The sequence below is a fragment of the Sander lucioperca genome, chromosome 19, assembly GCF_008315115.2.
Source record: "Sander lucioperca isolate FBNREF2018 chromosome 19, SLUC_FBN_1.2, whole genome shotgun sequence".
Classification (NCBI taxonomy): Eukaryota; Metazoa; Chordata; class Actinopteri; order Perciformes; family Percidae; genus Sander; species Sander lucioperca.
The window spans coordinates 2,601,409-2,622,892 of record NC_050191.1 but is presented as its reverse complement, the minus strand read 5'-3'; the positions used below and the strand labels follow the sequence as shown (position 1 = coordinate 2,622,892).

The 21,484-nt window shown below is 39.5% G+C and overlaps 1 protein-coding gene across 1 annotated transcript in view; it reads right to left on the bottom strand.

The window, feature by feature from the left end:
- The window catches only part of LOC116061728, a 182,190-nt gene that overhangs the window by 148,576 nt on the left and 12,130 nt on the right, over positions 1-21,484 (bottom strand). Inside the window, exons 9-10 of the mRNA XM_035995098.1 lie at positions 13,817-13,979; positions 13,444-13,491 (exon numbers count right to left, since the gene is read on the bottom strand). Coding sequence (XP_035850991.1) covers positions 13,444-13,491; positions 13,817-13,979 — 211 coding nt within the window. The remainder of the gene's footprint in view (positions 1-13,443; positions 13,492-13,816; positions 13,980-21,484) is intronic.

Here is a 21,484-nt window from a genome sequence, read left to right as displayed (position 1 = left end):
TTCGATAGCATGTACTGTTGTGGATTTATTAAGGCTTGTTTGAAGGCTTGTTTGAAGGGTTCTCTCACACTGTCTGTCACTCAGCATTAGCAGGTGCAGTTTATCAGCAGGTGACACGGTCGTTAACTGATCAAAGGATGTTTATAAACACTCGTCACCATGACAACACTTTCACAGACAGCAGCAGCAGTCTTTCAGCCTTTTCAGACATTTCTGCATGTCTTATGCCTTTGGTGTGGGAGGCATGGGTTCCAATCCCACTGTGGTACACCTGTCAATGTGTCCCTGACCAAGATGTTATTTCCCTTTTTCAGCTATTCTCACTACTTCAACTTATTCTTACGGATTTAAGCTACTCAACCAGTTTAGCTTTGGCAATTCAGCTATTGACGTTTTATTTTGGCTCTCCGTAACTTCTGCATACATTCAGCTATTAAAACCATTCACCTTTTAAAATGTTCAGCTCTTTCAGCTAATGATAGGACTTCTTCAACTTTTTTCTACTATTTATACTTTTTTAAATATTAAGACATTTTCAGGTAATTCATTTCAACTTTCATCTTTGACAGTATTACAGTTCATCTTCCAGCTTTTCTAACAATGTATTTTAGCTCTTCACGTAGATAATGCAGTTTAGCTTCCAACTCTAACACTTTTCAATCATAGTGTAGTGGTTATGACACATACCTTTGACATGGAAGACCTGGGTTCAAATCTTATTCTGCTACATTAACTGATGTGTCCTTAAGCAGAACACTCAATCCCCATAGCAATTTGTTTTCTTTCCTGTTTTCTTTCCTTTTCTTTTTTCTTTTTTCTTTTATGACACATGCCCTTGGATTGGGAGACCCAGGTTCGAAGCCCACTTTGAGCCGTGTTACATCTGACATATATAGCAATTGGAAGTTGCTTTGGATAAAAGTGTAAGCTAAATGAGATGTAACGTAATGTTGTGATAATCTTTATAGCATGACACAGCACTTTTCACCAGACATAAAAAACATTATATTTTGTCTGTCTTTTCTCACACACAGAGGCACACACACACACACACACGCAAACACACACACACACACACACAGACACAAACAGACACACAAAAACAAAAACACACATGCAAACACACACACACAGACACGCACACAGACACACACATACACACACACACACACACACCAAAACACGCATGCATGCACACACGCACAAGCACATATATGCAGACACGCACACACACACACACACACACACACAGCCACACACAGACACACACACACACACACAGACACACACCAACACACATACGCACACATACACACACACACATACACACAAACACACACAAATGCAGACACACACACACACATACACCCAGCAACACACATATGCAGAAACACACACGCAAACACACACACACACATGCACACACACATGCAAACACAGAAACACACACGCACACACACATATGCAGACACACACACACACACACACAAACACATACACACACACACACAGAAACATACGCACACATACTGGTCATATGTTACCATGACAACCCTTTCACAGACAGTCAACTTGAATACTACAGGCAGTAATATGAACATTAGTCTATATCTTTAGTGTTCCACTTCTGTCTGACTGTCTCTGTCTCTCTTTGTCTGTCTCTGTCTGTCTCTGTCTGTCTGTCTGTCTGTCTCTGTCTCTCTCTCTCTGTCTCTCTGTCTGTCTCTGTCTCTCTCTGTCTGTCGCTGTCTCTCTCTCTCTCTCTGTTTCTCCCTGCCTCTGTCTGTCTCTGTTTCTCCCTGTCTCTGTCTCTCTCTGTCTCTCTGTCAGTCTGTTTGTTTCTCTCTGTCTGTCTGTCTGTCTGTCTGTCTCTGTCTGTTTCTGTTTCTCCCTGTCTCTGTCTCTCTCTGTCTCTCTGTCTGTCTGTTTGTTTCTCTCTGTCTGTCTGTCTCTGTCTGTTTCTGTTTCTCCCTGTCTCTGTCTCTGTCTGTCTGTCCATGTCTCTCTGTTTGTTTCTCTCTGTCTCGGTCTGTCTGTCTCTGTCTGTCTGTTTCTGTTTCTTTTGTTCAGCCCCATTATTTTTACCTAATATATTTCACATCTCATATCAGCTAGATTGATGCTTTTTAGTTCTATGCAGTGTCTAATAATAATACAAAGTATTTCTTCTTTCAGCCGTTTTAGGTAATTCATTTCAACTTTCATCTTTGACAGTATTACAGTTCAGCTTCAAGCTTTTCTAACAGTGTATTTTAGCTCTTCACTTGGGTAATGCAGTTTAGCTTCCAACTCTAACAATTTTCCTGATTTTTTAGCGTGTAGTGCATTTGAGCTTTAAGATTTTTCGTACTATTTGTTTCATATTTCTGCATTTGTGAGTGATTATCAGTTAGAAAATATAGTCAGACCTCACAATGTTCTACGTCTTTTGTCATTATTCAACTTTTGAAGCCAACAGTTCAGTTTAGCATAAGCTTTTAACTTTTTAATGAAATTCATACGTATTAAAACGATTTCCACTTTTTCAACTATTCTCACTACTTCAACTTCTTCTTAATGATTTAAGCTATTCAACCAGTTTAGCTTTAGCAATTCAGCTATTCAGCATTCCCACGCATTTTCCGCAGGAAATGCATTTTCTAGTTAGTCTTTGTCTTCCCCCTATCCTGTGTCAGATCATTTTGTTTTTGCCTGGTCAGTTTGTTCCTCTCAGTGTGTTTCCCTCATGTACCTGCATTTAGAATCTTCCCTGCGGTCTTTTGTTCCTGTAAGTTTTTCGCTGTAAGTTTGTTCCAGTCTCTGTTTTTTGTTAACACCCTTTTCCTCGTCCATCCATCCATCTTTGTCCGCTTATCCAGTCTCGGGTCGCGGGGGTAGCAGCTCCAGCTGGGGACCCCAAACTTCCCTTTCCCGAGCCACATTAACCAGCTCCGACTGGGGGATCCTGAGGCGTTCCCATGCCAGGTTGGAGATATAATCCCTCCACCTAGTCCTGGGTCTTCCCCGAGGCCTCCTCCCAGCTGGACGTGCCTGGAACACCTCCCTAGGGAGGCGCCCAGGGGGCATCCTTACCAGATGCCTGAACCACCTCAACTGGCTCCTTTCGACGCGAAGGAGCAGCAGCTCTACTCCGAGCTCCTCACAGATGACTGAGCTTCTCACCCTATCTCTAAGGGAGACGCCAGCCACCCTCCTGAGGAAACCCATTTCGGCCGCTTGTACCCTGGATCTTGTTCTTTCGGTCATGACCCAGCCTTCATGACCATAGGTGAGGGTAGGAACGAAAACTGACCGGTAGATTGAGAGCTTTGCCTTCTGGCTCAGCTCTCTTTTCATCACAACGGTGCGATAAATTGAGTGTAATACCGCACCCGCTGCGCCGATTCTCCGACCAATCTCCCGCTCCATTGTCCCCTCACTCGAGAACAATACCCCAAGGTACTTGAACTCCTTCACTTGGGGTAAGGACTCATTCCCTACCTGGAGAAGGCACTCCATCGGTTTCCTGCTGAGAACCATAGCCTCCGATTTAGAGGTGCTTTTCCTCGTGTTTTTCCATTATTTTGGACATTAGTTTTTTGCCTACTCCCTTTGGACTCCTTGTGTTGTTTCTGCCTGCTTAATTTTTGGATCGCCTTTGGTTTGCTCCCTGTTTTTGTATTTAATAAATCCTCGAGCTCAAACCTTCTCCTGCCTGCCTGCCTTATCTCTGCGTTTGGGTCCACTATTCCCTGCTCCTCATAACCCCATCAATCACATTTAACCCTTGTGTTGACTTTTCAATATCTGTTTTATATCAGAAAATATGGGACGTAGAAATAAGCGCTGAAAATGTGCAGAAGAAAAATTTAACAATTTAAAATGTTGGAAAAAGCGAAAACAAACTGTGAAAAAAAGGCGTCAAACGTTAAAAATTTTTTCAAGGTTGACGCAAAGGGTTAAGACGTAAACAAGAATCTTTTTAATTTATCAGATCATCGCTGCACTCAAAGTGAAGATCTATTCAACAGGTTTTGGTTTGTCTTGTTAGTCATTTTCTCACATTGAGTTTGTTGTTACTGTTGCAGGTTAATCTCTGATACCTCAAATATAGATTTGTACTTTAATTTTTTTGGGGGGGGGCATTTCTACCTTTATTGTATAGGATGAGGCTGAGATATGAGAGGGGGGGGGGGGGGGACATGCAGGAAAACTGTCACGGGTCAGATTCAAACCCCCGACCTTCTGTGCCGAGGAATAAACTTCTGCACATGTGCGCCCGCTCCATCAACTGAGCTAAACGGCCACAGATTTGTACTTTAAGTATTATAGTAGTAATAATACAGTATTTCTACATTACAGTTACCTTTTTTATAGCGAGGCACAGGTCTGTAGCCTGATAACTGGGTTTACTTTTCACAATAGGACTGAAATATGCAAACAACATTGTGTCAAAGTCTACAGTGATGATGCACAAATGGCTTAGATCCCAATCCCAAAAGTCTGATAATGGTAGCGGTTCATCAGGCCGCTACCATTAGGCCCCAACAGGACACACTTTTGTTTAAGTTAGCCAAACTAACTGCTGCATCTAGTGACCATACATTTGAATCAAGAAATATCTGAATCCGTTGTTGACAGCTGAACATAATAAGCTTTATGAAGGTAGGTGGCTGCTTTTTGTACTGCACGTAGGACAGGTGGGCCTGACAAGTGCCTATGCCTTTAGTTTCTGTCATGTGATGTCTTTGAAAGTATTTATTTAGTAAAGAAGTATATCATGGCATAGCATGAAGTGAAGATTTTTCATCAGCTTTGGGTTTTGCAATTTTATCCGTGTACAAACAGCAGCTTCATTCAACTTATGTGTGTTATGTAAATAAATGTAAGCGATGTCTTGGCCACTTCAGTTTTTTTTAAGTAGCCCTGAAATGAAGAAAGGTTGGAGACCCTTAATCTATATGTTGCTTTACAACAACAGCTTTATGTTGAAGAAGTTAATGCTGTTTCACGAAAGTACATCTTGCTCTGTTAACTTGTGATTATGAGTTTTAGAAGTTACATTATTGAAAGGCTAAATTACTTAATGCTATATAGGCCTACATTATTTCTGTCCCTGAAAGCTGAGTGATTAATGATGTTATTTATCAAATCAATCTCCTAATAACTGTAATGATGTATTCTCGTCTGTGGGAGGCGCTGTTACATCAAAATAGAGGATGAGGTTTAGTCTTTATAGATTGAATTCATCACATCAGAAAGTAGTTCTCTGAGGTCCCAATTGCCAAACAAATATATTAAAGCTTCCTGTTGCCTTGTATTTTAATCAATGTAACTGGAAAATTATCTTTGACCTACCCAGTCTCACGGCAGTTCGTGAAATGGTCACGTTATTTAATCTATTGATTCGTGTACACGGACACGTTTATCTTGTTTTTTTTTGCTCAGCACGTTTTGTTAACTAATGTATTTCAATGGGAAGCATATTTCGTGATCACAGCACGACTACGGTAGCGAGTAGTATGAAAAGCCGAAATGCCGCGTTGGTCGGGGCGGTGGATTGGTCAAACAAGACAGGACTTTCACCACGGAGACGGGGTTCATGGCCCACGTGGGACATGTCCTTTCCCCGTTCTTCTATTCCTAAACCCAAACTCCGTATAGATGCTTCCCATTACGTGCTGACCACCGCGAAAAAAAACGACATAAATGTGTCCGTGTACGCGAATCAATAGATTAAAATTGACATGACCATTTCACGAACTGCCGTGAGAACGTATTGCTTTGACTCCAATAGTCTTTAATGTGTAATTTAACATTTTTACATGTGGAAACATGACTCTTAAAAGGAATCACATTGTGTTGAAGGTTGAAAAAGCAGATTTATTGTATTTTAGCTGGTTATTGAAGCTACATGTTGATTACATTGAGTGAAATATTATAACACAAGACTTGGTTTTAAAGATGCAGCCTGAACTATTTGGTATGTTTGGGATCTGTATAAATAATATAAAGTTATGTGGGTTTCAAAATTAAGTTAATTGTTAATGTAATAAACAAAACAAGAAGATACAACAAATGAAAGGTCTTATATATATATATTATAAACTTATTCTCAAACTTAAACTCAAATTATAAGTGATGAATTCTTACATTAACACAATATATACAGTTAGAACAATTTCAGTCAATTTACGTGAGAAACTTTTTGTCTGTGCTCTCCTCACTGATTTAAAAAAAATGTTACATATTTCATGTCATAGGTAATTTAAATCTAATAAAACCAAACCTACACATTCCTAAAGAAGCAGATTAACTGAGCAGTGAGTGTTGAACTCCTATATTACCCAAATATGTTGTTTTTTACTTTATGGCTGCTTATTTAGTCATGAATATTTCATGTTACTGAGATTTGTAGCCATGTTTTCAGGTGCTTTAAAGCATATGTGTCAAACTCAAGGCCTGCGGGCCGAACTCAGCCCCTCGCAGATTTTGTTTCAGCCCGCATATTAATTTAGTTTCAGAATACATTTTGGCCCGCCTTAATGTTTGCCAAACCTAAAAGACAGGAAACTAGTTTTTCAGACTGCAGAAATTCCCCCAGAAATAGTTTTCATATTCAGGCTGTTAAACAAGTTGGGAGTCAGCTGTGTGGTCGCTGCTATTAAAAATGTAATTTGCTTGATTTGCTTAAATGTATGATGGCTAAGGAACTTCTTTTGCTGACTTTTTTAGAGCATTGTAGACCAAACTGTACGTGAGAAGACTATATGAGACATGCAATAATACAGGCAAAGATATTTGACTTTTTTGGAATAAGAGCATGTTAATAATCTCAACGTGTCCAACTGGATGTGATTCTCATTTTCCATTGTGGTTTTCAGAGAAGTTGAGTTTGACACATGTGCTTTAAAGTAAAACACAAATGGTGCAGTAAGCAAAAAGATTGTTGGAAATCCTGCTGGAAAGTGTCGCAGGTAGTTTTTTTGACATCATGGAATACAGCCTTTTTATGCTCTGATCAAACCTGTCAGTCTCATCCTTCAGACTGATCCTTGTTGAAGTTGATGCAGTCGTCTCCGAAGTTGATGATGTGATTCATTGAGCTCAGGATCAGTGAGTCAACGTCACTGTTGAGGTCGATTTCTTCATCGTAGTTCTTCACAGGGAAGATGCAGTTCATGGGAATTCCCACTTTGGCACTGAACTCCTCCATCTACATTAACAAAAAAAATTACAGCTCAGAACAGAACAATCAAGGCTTGAATATTGATTTTATTAAAGGACAATTCCAGCGGAAAATGAACCTAGGGTTTAATAACATATGTACCGACTCGACCGTTCTCTGGGGTATGTTTTCATGCTAATCGAATTGTCCTTTAGGCTGATCAGGTATTGGCCATGAAGGCAGTGGTAGGCCTTAACAGTGAAACTGTAAGTGTTGACAATGCCATTTGCAGTGACTTGCTTAAATTTTGCTTCTAAAATAAGGGCTGCAACTATATGGTGTAGCTTCAGTGCAACATGGAGCTTGAAGATGTAAAGAAAAAAAGAAAAACAGGAGAATTAACTTTGAGCAAGTTTGGAGGAAAGTCGGAGATATGGAACCATTTTAAACAAGTCGTGAGCAGTGACAACTTATGTGTTGGCTTTGTCGAGTGCATTATGTGCGGCACCCTGCTCTCCTATGACAGCAAAAAAACGGGGACTTGGATGATGAACAGACACATGAAGCAGGTTTGCCTTGGCAGAAAAGATGATAGCCATCCTTCAACGTCCTCTTTTGGTACTTCTCCAAGCATACCCCTGAGGGCGAGGCAAGCCCTCACAGAGCAATGTGTTGAGTTTTTTTTTACGTTTCTTCATTCTGACCCATTTGCGATCCATTCCATTCTTAATAAACAAACAAGGCAGTTTACATGCTTTGTCCTTGTTGCATTATTTATTAAGATCATTCTAAACAGATTTCTGCAGTTCAAACAACTCGAAATTGTAGTTGAGAACGTCAGTTATAACAGCCCATGTATTAAAGTGTCCGGTTTAAATCGGGCTCGGGCTCATAATTACAGTGTCGGGCCGGGCCGGGTTCGGCTGCATCTTGTCAGAAATGTCCAACAGTTTTTGTAACCATAGTAATGACAATCCAACATCATGGCCACGTTGTGCAGCGATTGGTCAGGAGTGTGCAGAGGGGAAAATAGGCAGGATTTTAAATTCTCTATATTTTGTGAGTACATATCTCTGGTATCTGATGAGGAATTGGTCAGTGTTCCATGTTTGGGTATCAGAATCGGTTTAGTTAGAGAAAATGTCAGATAGTGCTCATACTGTATAAGGACTAGACCCAAATCAGATTTTATTCCGATTCAAATCAGATTTAGCTGATCAATAGGAAGCTTGGACTATTCGTACCTTTCCATTGGCATGAGTTTCAGTGATGACTTTGACCAAATTAACATACTCAAATACGGCCCGCCACAGTTTCATAATAAACTGAAAACATTTGTACAACTCTCAACGGATGGCAGTCCACGCAGTCTTCCCTGGGGATTCAACTCTGCGGGTCTGGGACAGTGGCTCGGTCTGAGAGGATCCCCTCGGTTTTGTCAAAGTTTTGACCGTATAACTCAATGCATTTTAACTGTGACTCCACCTCTTTGCAATTTCATAATATTACTAATTAAACGTACCTTTTCCTTCACGTACTTCATCTTGTAGACATTCTGTAAATCTTCTTTGATTTCAGGACAGACCTCATCAATCTTGGTGAGAATGGCCACTTGAGGAATCCCTGCAAGGAGAACACAAAACTACTGAGTCCTGTAAAGGCTCTGACACAGCAACCCGACGGCCGACTGTCGGCAGAAAAGGCAGTCGGACTGATCATTCGGCGCCCGTCTCCCGGAGTCTGTCCAAAAAGTGCCTCGGAACACACCGAAGCAACGCCGACTTGAGCGTACATTCTACGCGTGTGCGAGACGTAATTTGTCTACATAACAGAAGGCGGTGCTAATCTGTATTGTCGCCCAAAAAATGAAAACCGGAAATGAAGAACATCTCTCTAGACCTCGTAAACACAGAGCACGCTGTCGTCAGTCATTGTTTTCATCAGAGAGTGTTGATAGTAGTCAAGAACGGTCGTTATTGTCATTACTCGCTGAACGGAAGAAAATACGTTGGCTAGTAATAAGAAGATACTGGTGTTGTCAGCTCAGAAGATTTTGCGAGGATTACTGCATTAGGATGTTTTTTTTTCAAGCAGTGGGATCTATTACACATTTGTAGAGAAGAATAAACAGATTTCTGCTCTCACTCAGTTTTCTGGCTTCAATCCTGATGTCACGAATCTTCTCCACAGTTTTTTCACTCATTTGAGGTACTGTGTTGGCATCAATGACACAAACCAGAACGTGCACTTTATCGTTGTTAGTTGGCTGTTCGTTGTAGAATTGATCATCGTCTGACAACGTTGAATCAGGATTGAACTGGAAAACAAATTTAAATTCAGTTAAATGAAATTTGCAATATGTATAAAGAAATATGCAATTTCGAAATAATAACATTAACTAATTGTGTGGAGAAAAGAATCTGCAAAGTTTGCATCAACTGTACCCTGTAATCTTCCTTCACGTGTCCCATCAGAGCCAGTTTGACATCATTCACAGGGACACCTTTGATTGGATCCAGGCCCATGATGTCATTGAAGACAAAAGGGTAAAAGGTATCTGCTCTTCCTTTTCTGATCTTGTAGGTTGTGTACTATAAAGATATAAAAAAGTGCAGTTAGCATTATAAGCAAAAAAAGACACATTATTACACAGCTAGCATATAGTAAACCATATTATGCTAGTTCTCTTTTTTTTGCATTTTTGGAACCAGTTCCCTACAAATTCAGTGTCCAATTGAGCCCAGACGGTCAACTTAGTGGCCAGTTTAAAGGTGCTCTAAGCGATGTGGCGCGTTTTTTAGGCTACAACATTTTTTGTCACATACAGCAAACATCTCCTCACTATCCACTAGCTGCATGTCCCCTGAACACACTGTAAAAAAATGTGGTCTCTGTAGACAGCCCAGGCTCCAAAAAAGGCAACAAAAACTAACTGGCCAACCTGCACAATGAAACATAACAAAGAGCGTTCCAGCCAATAACCAACAAGAAGGATTTGGGGGTTGGAGGGTAAGTGCCATGGATGTATTAGTGCGCGGAAGGGAGGGGGAAGGGGCGAGCTTGTTTGATAATACTTCGAACGTCAACAAGAAGTAACGTCACCCAACATCGCTTAGAGCACCTTTAAAAACATATCTATCATGTGGCTGGTGCAAAACCTCGATCCAGAAGGGTGATTTACACAAAGCCTGTATAGGGATATGAATAACCTGATTTATCTGTGTGCCGTTTAAACATCTAACCTCGAATATGATTAAAAAACTGTATTATTCTGTATTACCATAGTCATAGCCTGTTCATAGCCTGTACATACCTGTAATAATAGACACACATACAGACACATATCTATATACTTATATATCATTCATACCTTCTACTCTGTATATACTGTAGCATATGTTATTTAATATGTTATTTAATCACTGCTTAAAGCTACATTGCTTAAGAATTTCTCCCATCTAGCGGTGAAATTGTATATGACAACCAACTGAATATTACTTTCTAGCCCCTCCCATTCCGATTGCTTTTTAACTCCTACGGTGGCCGTATTATTGAAAGAAGTATGACTTTGTCCGTGAGTGTTCCTTCCAGTGTAATAATAGTTTTATATTTTTGTTATTTTGGTACCATTTCATTGCTAACATCAGCTATCAGGTTCCCAAATGAATGAAAGCTAATATTAATAAAGTATCAGCGTGATCCTCCATCTTCAATAGGCTTTTAAATCTACCGGCAGTCATGAGTAATCTCTCCCTCCATGGCATTCGTCACGGTGCCACTGGGTGTACAAGCGCGAAAGGCGGAGGTATGTCCCTCTTTGGCTGATGTCTTTTAAAAGATGGAGGTGCCACATGGCAGAATACATACGAGCGAGTCGCTCGTATGTATTCTGAATGATTCTGAATGGCGATTCTACGTTTACGAGAATACTTTGATTAGTTGGTGGAAGTAATTACACATGAATGAGCTCATATTTGTGAAAGAACAAAGGGGTTTTTGTTAAAGCAGCCATATTATGCTCATTTTCAGGTTCATAATTGTATTTTAAGGTTGTACCAGAATAGGTTTACATGGTTTAATTTTCAAAAAACACCATATTGTTGTTGTACTGCACCGCTCTCTCTCACTGCTGCAGATCCTCTTTTCATCTGGTCTCTGTTTTAGCTACAGAGTGAGACCTCTTTTCTTCTTCTTCTTCTGTACTATCTTTGATTGCACTGCACATGCCCAGTAGCTCAGATGTAGATCATGTCAGCTAGCTAGCTCCATAGACAGTAAAAGAAAGGCTGTTTCTACAACTTTGGTCAGTTACAAGGCAGGATTAGCTGGGAGACTTATAAATGAGGGCGCACATGTAAGTAGTTCTTTTGTAGATTATGGTGAACTTGTGTGTGTTGTAGCAGTGCTTTGCTATTGAGAACGAGGTAGCATGCTAGCGTTAGCATGCTAGCGTTAGCCATAGCGTTAGCATGCTAACGCTACGAGCTAATGGTTGCGGTTAGCCTGCTCGTTTCGGCTTGTGACGTCACAAGCCGTGCCGATGTTGACCAGCTCACCCAGAGACTGAAGGCAGGACACATTCAGAAACTGTATCTCACTCTAAACAGCACGGATGGATTTTTTTCAAAGTTTGTATGTGTGTGGAAGCACCAGAGACACAACATAACACCCCAAATCCCAGAAAAAGTGATTTTTTCATAATATGGGCACTTTAAGAATTAACTCAAAACTTTACACAATGGAGCTTTAAGCACTTCTGGTTAGACACCAACTACATTTCGTTGCTCTGTACTTGTGACATGTCAAATGACAATAAAGTTGAATCTAATCTAATCTAATCTAATCTAATTTAATCTAATCTAATCTAATAACCAGAACCTTACTAGCCTATAGTTATGCGCAGATCGGCAGTGACGCCACCTAAGTCTGCATGTAAGTTTAAAGATGCCGTAGGTATGATTGTGAAGCTCCAGGACTTGGCCAAAAAAGTTTAACATCGACAACGTCTCAGTCCCTCCCCCCTTTCCGCTACAGCCCAAAATGGTCTCTTAAGCCCCTCCCCCCACAAGGGAGAGCTGTGCACGATAGAGCGGGGGGAAACCTCTGCAGCTCGTGTGTATATAATAGTCAAAGTAACACAAATATAAGTTTAATTAGGGTTTGAAAAGATTTTAGATGTCATATTATATTTGATATGTTTTCTTTATCAATGCAATCAAAAGTTCGTCATACCCTTTTGGTGAAACAGTCGTGAGAGGTGTTGTCCACCAAAGCATGTGCGTACATACGGCCATGTAAGATACTTTGGACAGAGTTGATGAAACTGGATTTTCCAGCTCCAACCGGACCATGAAGGAGAATCCTGAGCAGCTGGCCGTCAGTCTGAGGTCTGTAGTCCTTCACAGACTGCAGGGCGCTCTGTTTATCTCTACTCAGAGAAAGAAACGTTACATTACACAGTCTATACTATAATGTATGAAGGTGTAACACATCTAGGAAGTTAACCAGGATGTCATGAAATAATTAAACAGACAGAACAAGTTAATTACAATGAGTAAATGTGTGCAGTGAAAGATTTAGTTGAAAAAGTCACATTGAAGGTGCAGACACACTCACCTCCAGTTTATTTCTCTCCATGGTTTGCTGAGACCTGACAAATGCACAACACATGCTCAGATGAAATAAAAGATTATGAAAAAATACAGTCATCATGCAACAATGAGTGATGTTCCATAAATAAGATAGAGGGCCCTATTTTAACGATCTAATCGCACGGCGTGAAGCGCCTGGTGCAGGTGTGTTTAGGGTGGGTCCAAATCTACTTTTGCTAGTTTGACGGTGGAAAAAAGGGCCTGTGTGCCGGGCGCATGGTTCAAAAGGGTTGGACTTAGTGTCTTCATTAATCAGAGGTGTGTTTTGGGCATAACATGCAATCAACCAATCAGAGATCATCTCCCATTCCCTTTAAAAGCCAGGCACGTTTGGACCTTGGAGCATTGCTATTATGATGGAGGATTTACACCGTAATATTTTTATTTGTAATCTTCTGCATGTGTGTGTGCTGCTGTGCGTCCCTGTGTGTGTAACAAGCATAGTGTGCGCTGCTGTGCACGAGTCTAGGAGCATTTTACTAATGCTCTGTTAAAATAACAATGAAATGCTGCGTTATTGACTTTAGACCAGGTTTTTGTTGGTCAATGGTGCCATCACTTCCCGCTGCCTCAAGATAGCAATACTCCCAGAATGCCCAATATGTTAATTAATAGAATATAAATGATTTCTTTAAACAATCTTACTTGGAGGAGCTAGGGCTGCTCCAAATCTGGAGTGTTCTGCTCCCATGCCTAGAACATAAAACAGTTAAATATACAGTAAAACTCTGAGTTCATATTTGAATGTGTGAGTGAAGCTCAACCAAACACATCCAAATTAAAACTATTAACTAAAAAAAAAAAAACACTCAAAACTCAGGCGTTGAAAAAAATCATATTAAATTAAATTACACTGAACAGACAAAATCACAAAATCATAAAGCTTTAAAAAAATATTTTGTTAAAGAAATAAATGTTATGAAATCATGTGCAAGATTGTGAATGTATGTTGAAGATTGTCATCATGAAATACAGCCTTTTTATGCTGTGTTCAATACATCTCAACATTTGGACTGACTCTTGATGAAGTTGATGCAATCATCGCCCAAGTTGATGATGTGTTTCATGGCGCTCAGGATCAGTGAGTCAACGTCATTGTTGAGGTCGATTTCTGAATCGTAGTTCTTCACAGGGAAGATGCAGTTCATGGGAATTCCCACTTCGGCACTGAACTCCTCCATCTACGTAAAAAATAAAATTAGATCTCTGCTGTTGCTGCCTCTGTACAGTCCACTGCAGGCAGTAGGTAGGTAGTAGGTGAAAAATCACCAATAAAGGCTTCTAAACCAAATGTTACACAACCGGACACATTCCAGCAGGAAGTGGGGAGAAATTAACAACATCGGCATCCAAGATTACAGTTTTCTCTGACTTAGCATGTAGAAAATCTGGCTCCGTAAGATGTTAATGGAGCCAAGAGTAGAAAAAACTGTTGATAGCGGAGCTATCAGAACAGTGGGAAATCTGAGGTTTTGGCTTACAAAGAATTTCTTTTAAATACGTTTACGTTTCATTATTTGAACCTTTGGCCACGTTTAACATGCACATCCAACATTTTAACATTAAAGTGCTCATATTATGCTTTTTGGCTTTTCCCATTTCCTTTATTGTGTTATATATCTTTTTTGTGCACAAAGTCCCCCCCAAACGGAATTACCATCTCCAACAGAAAACACTGTTCACAAACTGCTCCAAACAGCTCTATTGTAGTCCAGCCTTTACTTCACTTTGTAACACATGTTATAATGCTCGCCTAGCTACTAGCATGGCACGCCCTCATACTCTGCTTCTGACTGGCTAGTAGTCCTTACCTAGGTACTGTCAGGGCACGCCCTCATACTCTGCTTCTGACTGGCTAGTAGTCCTTACCTAGGTACTGTCAGGGCACGCCCTCATACTCTGCTTCTGACTGGCTAGTAGTCCTTACCTAGGTACTGTCAGGGCACACCCTCATACTCTGCTTCTGACTGGGTAGTAGTCATTACCTAGGTACTGTCAGGGCACGCCCTCATAATCTGCTTCTGACTGGCTAGTAGTCCTTACCTAGCTACTGCGCATGTGCGACTCCCAACAAAGATGGAACAGAAGTGAGATGCCTTACTCTGTAGCTAAAACAGAGAGCTCAGCACATTGCTGTTGTACTGCAGCAATGTGCTGTACAAAAAAAATATGGTGTTTTTTGAAAATTAAACCATGTAAACCTATTCTGGTACAACCTCAAAATACAATTATATACCTGAAAATGAGAACAATATGAGCACTTTAAAGATATGACAGAAAATACTGAAAAGCATAATAGGTCTCCTTAATACATACCCTTTCCTTCAGGAGCTTGACCTTGTAGATATTTTTTAAATCTTCGTTGAGTTCAGGACAGACCTTATCAAGCTTGGTGAGAATGGCCACTTGAGGAATATCTGCAAGAAGAACACAAAAAATACACACAAAACACAAAAATGTCTATCATATGATTTACATTCTGATCCTTGCTTGTGGGAGCATTTTTATGTTTACTTTTGATATTTTACGTTTTCCTATTGAAGACTGTCTTTATTTAATTAATTAATAATTAAATAAATTAAAAAATACTCAGTGCTTTTCCTGTCAAGTACATTATTTAATTCATACAGTAGTATACAAAAATAGGCTGTACTATGTGGTTATTTCATAAAACAATTTAGTTATTTATTGAATTACCAGAAAACATGCTATATCGTAATGTATATCGTTATTGAGATATGAAATGACATGTATCCAGATTCTTTGGCCAGTTTCTTTATGATTACAGAAACTACAAACAAGGCTACGCAAAGTGACTGTTTCATATTCAGAATATTTTGTGTAGATTACTACCCTTGAAATCCAGAGTTCTCACGAGAGCACAATTGTAATTAGCTCAGTGAGTCACTCTGGCATTCAGTAATGATGCTCATTAACTATGCCCTGGTTACCGAGCTGCACCAATCACATTGCTGTATCTGATATAGACGGGCCAGAGGCGAGCTAAACAGATGACGACAGTTTAATCTACCAGTTAGCTCCTCTGGTAGCTAAGCGTATGGGGCTCTGGATACGTCACCCTGTGTATTGTTGTGATTGGTCCTAGTGTTATCCAATTGCGTGCAGAGAGATTTTCAAATGCATGCTTGGTGCCGCCCCTTGAGTTGTGCGACTTTCATTACTCAGAGCCAGACCCTTAATCCTTTCGGATTTCCAGGCTAGTAGATTACAGCATTAGGATAATTATTTTCAAGCAGTGTGATCTATTTAAAATCATATGTAGAGATGAATAGACAAAGATTTCTGCTCTCACTCAGTTTACTGGCTTCAATCCTGATTGTGCGAATCTTCGCCTCAGCTTTGTCACTATTGATAGATAATGTGTTGGCATCAACGACACAAACCAGAACGTGCACTTTGTCGTTGTTAGTTGGACGTTCGTTGTAGAAATGATCATCTGACATCATTGATTCAGGATTGAACTGGAAAACAAATTTAAAATCCAGTTAAATGACAGTTGCAATATGTATGAATAAATACATAATTCAAAATAATAACATTAACTAATTGTTGAAGAAAAAACCCATTGCAAAGCAACTGTAGCCTACCCTGTAACCTTCCTTGACTTGTCCCATCATAGCCAGTTTGACGTCGTCCACATGGACACCTCTGTCTACGTCTTTGTCCAGGCCCATGATGTCATTAAAGACAAAAGGGTAAAAGGTATCTGGTCTTCCTTTTTGGATCTTGAAGGTTCTGTACTATAAAGTAGATATAAAGAAAAGTGCAGTTATTAAGACCACTATGAGCAAAAATAGACATCAATCTGCAGCTAGCATATGGTAAACCGTGTTTCCACTGGTAACTTTTATCTTTGCTGCCATAGCAAAACCATGTAAAACAAAATATTCGGCAATCAATCATCCTATCCACTTCCTCAATACACGGTATAGCAAGCTAGCTTACTCACTTAGCATTACGTTATTCGACTACCCATACAGCTACTGTAGCTAACGTTATGTGGTGAATTCAATTGTGGGATAGCCCAGCACTGTTATCCATGATCAAAACAATCATAGCAAAAATAACGTTAAGAGCGTGTTGAATGTTGTTGTAACTTTATAACGTTGCTGTACGCAGTAGCATGGTAGCTGCCATGAGTCATAGTAGCATATCATCATGAAAATTCAGAGAAAAAAAACAAGTTGAGTACTTGATATGTTGAACGAATATTTATGTCCAAAACAAGTACTCGAGTATTCAAGTACTAATGTTCATACCTAGTGAACAGGACATGCATTTATACTGAACAAAATTAAAAATGCAACACTTTTGTTTTTGCCCCCATTTTTCATGAGCTGAACTCAAAGATCTAAGACTTTTTCTGTGTACACTAAAGGCTTATTTCTCTCAAATATTGTTGAAAAATCTGTGTTAGTGAGCACTTCTCCTTTGCCGAGATAATCCATCTACCTCACAGGTGTGGCATATCAAGATGCTGATTAGACAGCAGGATTACTGCACAGGTGTGCCTTAGGCTGGCCACAATAAAAGGCCACTCTAAAATGTGCAGTTTTACTGTATTGGGGGGGGGGGTCCAAAAAACAGTCAGTATCTGGTGTTAGGGTTAGGGTTTGGGTTCATCTCTCTCTCTTTCTCTCGACCTGACTGCAGTTCGTCGTCCTAACCGACTTGAGTGAGCAAATGCTCACATTCGATGGCGTCTGGCACTTTGGAGAGCTGTTCTCTTCACGGATGAACCCTATCCCTAACACCAGATACTGACTGGTTTTCGGACCCCCCCCAGACCCCCCCAATACAGTAAAACTGCACATTTTAGAGTGGCCTTTTATTGTGGCCAGCCTAAGGCACACCTGTGCAATAATCCTGCTGTCTAATCAGCATCTTGATATGCCACACCTTTGAGGTGGATGGATTATCTCAGCACTAACACAGATTTAGACAGATTTGTGAACAATATTTGAGAGAAATAAGCCTGTTGTGTACGTAGAAAAAGTCTTAGATTTTTGAGTTCAGCTCATGAAAAATGGGGTTAAAAACAAAAGTGTTGCGTTTATAATTTTGTTCAGTGTAGTTTGCTAAAATAGATTATATGCCTATGTGCATAATTATGAAGCCTAATTTAACATGATTGCATAGGTGCAGTTAGGCTGTGGGTTAAAAGCATTTAGTTATTACTGTTACTGAAAAATGACTATATTAATTCTTAGTTCACTAAACTTAACCACAAGAGCAGAATACTGCAGCTGCTCTTTTAGAATTTCCTGTTGTAGCTGAATTTACCAAACAGGAAGTTAGTAAAGCTCCAAAGCGACTGTGGGCCTTCACAGTTTATTTGCAGTATTTGTGTCACTGCTGCACAAAGATTAGAAACCTGTCTTCCAGAATAATAGTTGTTTTGGGGGTTTGTTCTGCTGTTGGGGAGGATTAGGATTTCTTATTCATAGTTTTATTTCTCTTCACCTAAACATAGTTTACTTTACAGTGACTTTATTCTGCTGTTCTCATGGAACCATGAGTTTTGTTTTATCACTTTTTCCCATCCACTGCCAAGATAGAAACCTCTCAAAGGCACTATGTTTCATAAAGATTTGCAACGTTTTTATATGACAATGAATTTGGGATGTTTTCTTTATCAATACAATCAAGCAACAGTCAATACAGACAATATAAAGACCTGTAGTTCCATCAGAAGCTTCAAATTTCAATTAAAACATTATTTTAAAACCAATCAACTCTGCAACCACTAAAATCCTGCTTTTTATTAAAACTTTTATTTCTTTTATTTTTTTGTTTTTCAACATGGTGCTGAACAGGTGTGTGTGTGTGTGTGTGTGTGTGTGTGTGTGTGTGTGTGTGTGTGTGTGTGTGTCAGAATGTGCATTATATTGATGTAGGATTTGTGATCTGTCTTGTTGTTTTGTTAGATGTTGTCATGTTTTTACTGTTGCCTAGGGACTGCAGATGTAAATTGGCCTAAGGCTAACTCTGGTACAGTGCATCAAATGGCAACATTTATGTTAAAAATTGTACATGGTCCCTAACAAAAAATAAATAAATAAAAATTCTTCTCACTCTTTTGGTGAAACAGCCATGAAAGGTGTTGTCTGCCAAAGCGTGGGTGTACATTCTGCCTTGTAAGACACTGTGGACAGAGTTGATGAAACTGGATTTTCCAGCTCCAACCGGACCATGAAGGAGAATCCTGAGCAGCTGGCCATCAGTCTGAGGTCTGTAGTCCTTCACATACTGCAGGGCGCTCTGTTTATCTCTACTCAGAGAAAGAAACATTACATTACACAGTCTATACTATAATTTTAGAGATTTTCCATTTTTCTATGCCAAGGTGTAACACAACTAGGAAGTTAACCAGTATGTCATAAAACAAGGAAATATACAGAAAAAACAAGTCCATTACATCAAGTAAATGTGTGCAGTGAAATATTTTGTTAAAAAAAGGTCACACTGACGTTGCAGACACACTTACCTCCAGTTTATTTCTCTCCATGGTTTGTTGAGAACTGACAAATTGATGACACATGTTCAGATGAAACAAAAAATTATGAAAAAATATATTCATCATGCAACAATGTAGTTTTCCAAATAAGAAATATTTTATTCATTAACAATCTTACGTGCAGGTTCTTCAGATTTGGAGTTTTTTCCCCCCATTCCTAGAAAATAAAACTGTTAAATATACAATAAAACTCAGACCTATATTTGAATGTGTAAGTGACTTTCATCAAACACATCTAAATGTAAGTATACAAAACATAATGATCATACACAATTTTAAAATTACAATGCTTTCAAAAAATATTTCATTTTTCATGTTTGCGTCAGTTCTTACAATGATCATATTTTGTTTATTCTAATAATAAATTGTTACAAAGTGACTACACAAGACAAAATACAATAACACAACAAAATACAACATACATAAATAAAACAAGATTTACACAAAGATAGAAAGCCGTTCTAAGAGAATTAAAAGCAACGATAGATTTGGCTCACCTAATTTCTGCAGGAAGGTCATTCCAGGGTTTGGGGGTCCAGACTGCAAAAGACGGATACTTCCTAGTTCTTAGTCACCAGTCAGGCTCTGGGAACGACCAGCAGGCCACGGTCAGCCAATATAAGAGGGTGCACAGGCTCATAAGGAGTCAGAAGATCTTTAACCCTTGTGTTGTCCTCGGGTCAAATTTGACATGTTTTCAACGTTTTTTATATCCGAAATATTCCGCCAAATTGCCCAAAAAATAACATGGATGTACGTTGGAAGTATGGAAACACAACGTTCTTCCCAGGAAAAACAAATGACTACTTCATTGAGTTTTCAGTGTTTAATTTCAAACCAGGATATCCTGACTAAACTTAGAACTTACTGACCGATACCAGTCTGTGATCCACGCAACATCCTCTGAACTAGTCAATATAATTCATAATTACTGCTTTTTTAACTCAGAAATTAGCTATAATGTCAAATAAATTGGGTGTATTAAGTATGTATAAAAAAAGCGTTGGAAAACCTAAAGCATAGAAAAAAGCTCAGAAAACATTTTCAATTTTGACCCAGAAGGACAAGAAGTTCACGGTCGAGGGGAAGACAACACAAGGGTTAATATCGCCTAATTAGGATCCGAAATAGGCACAATACTGACAATACTTTCAAAAACACAGGAAGCACAATTTTATGACACATTTGAGGGTAATGGAAAGTTCATACCTGAGTTGTTGTACTGGAACAAAGTGAGCGTAATGTGAGCGTTTCATTTATGTAGCTGTCAGTAAATGTCAATAAGTGATCCTCCCCCACATAACATACATTTCCTTTTGTCTCGTCAGACCAGAAACCACATACATTTACTTTCATTTTCATCAGGGTGTTTGTTTTCTCTTTTCAAAGCAGAGTTCTTTTTCTCTGTCTCTTTTATTTTATGTAAAGAGGCAGCCTCAATCATTTTACTTACTTTACTTAAACTAAACTTCTTGCTACAGTCTGATTTGAGGCCCATCAATCACATTTAAGAAGTAAACAAGAATATTTTGGATTCATCAGATCATCACTGCACTCAAAGGGAAGATCTGTTCAACAATTTGCTAAACATGTAGCTCTAATGAGACATTTACATGAAAAATATTTACTTTTGGCGATGGAATTAAAACACCTGACATTGTTTGGGCATGTTCACACCAGCAAAAGGGGATCCGGTGATTCACCGCATGGTGGTGTGGCGGTGGGAATGGCCCAATCCCAAAGTGAGCCCTGAGGACTAAGGACTCACAGACTTAATTGCTCTCAGGTGCTAAGTGTGTGAGTATGTGAGGCCACATGGGCTCAGATAGGTATAAATGGGATTGGGACAGCACTACACGAGATCACGTGTTACCTTGGCGACGTTTAATAACAAAGATGTGGCCGACACTTGCCGGTTTGGGAATTTTCATTTTAAGTTTGTTGCTTTCCACACGGCCAACACACAGGAGACGGCTGCCTGATTCCAAATTTTTTCAAACTCTTGTTTTACTAGCTGGACAACAGGCTGGTCTGTTCTCCATGGTCGTGTGTCGTGCCGTTGTTTACCTTTGTAATTTCCAGATTTCCCTATGGTCTCCGCGGTACGCTTTGAACTGTGGGTAATTCCCTTTGGTGAAGTCTGCATTG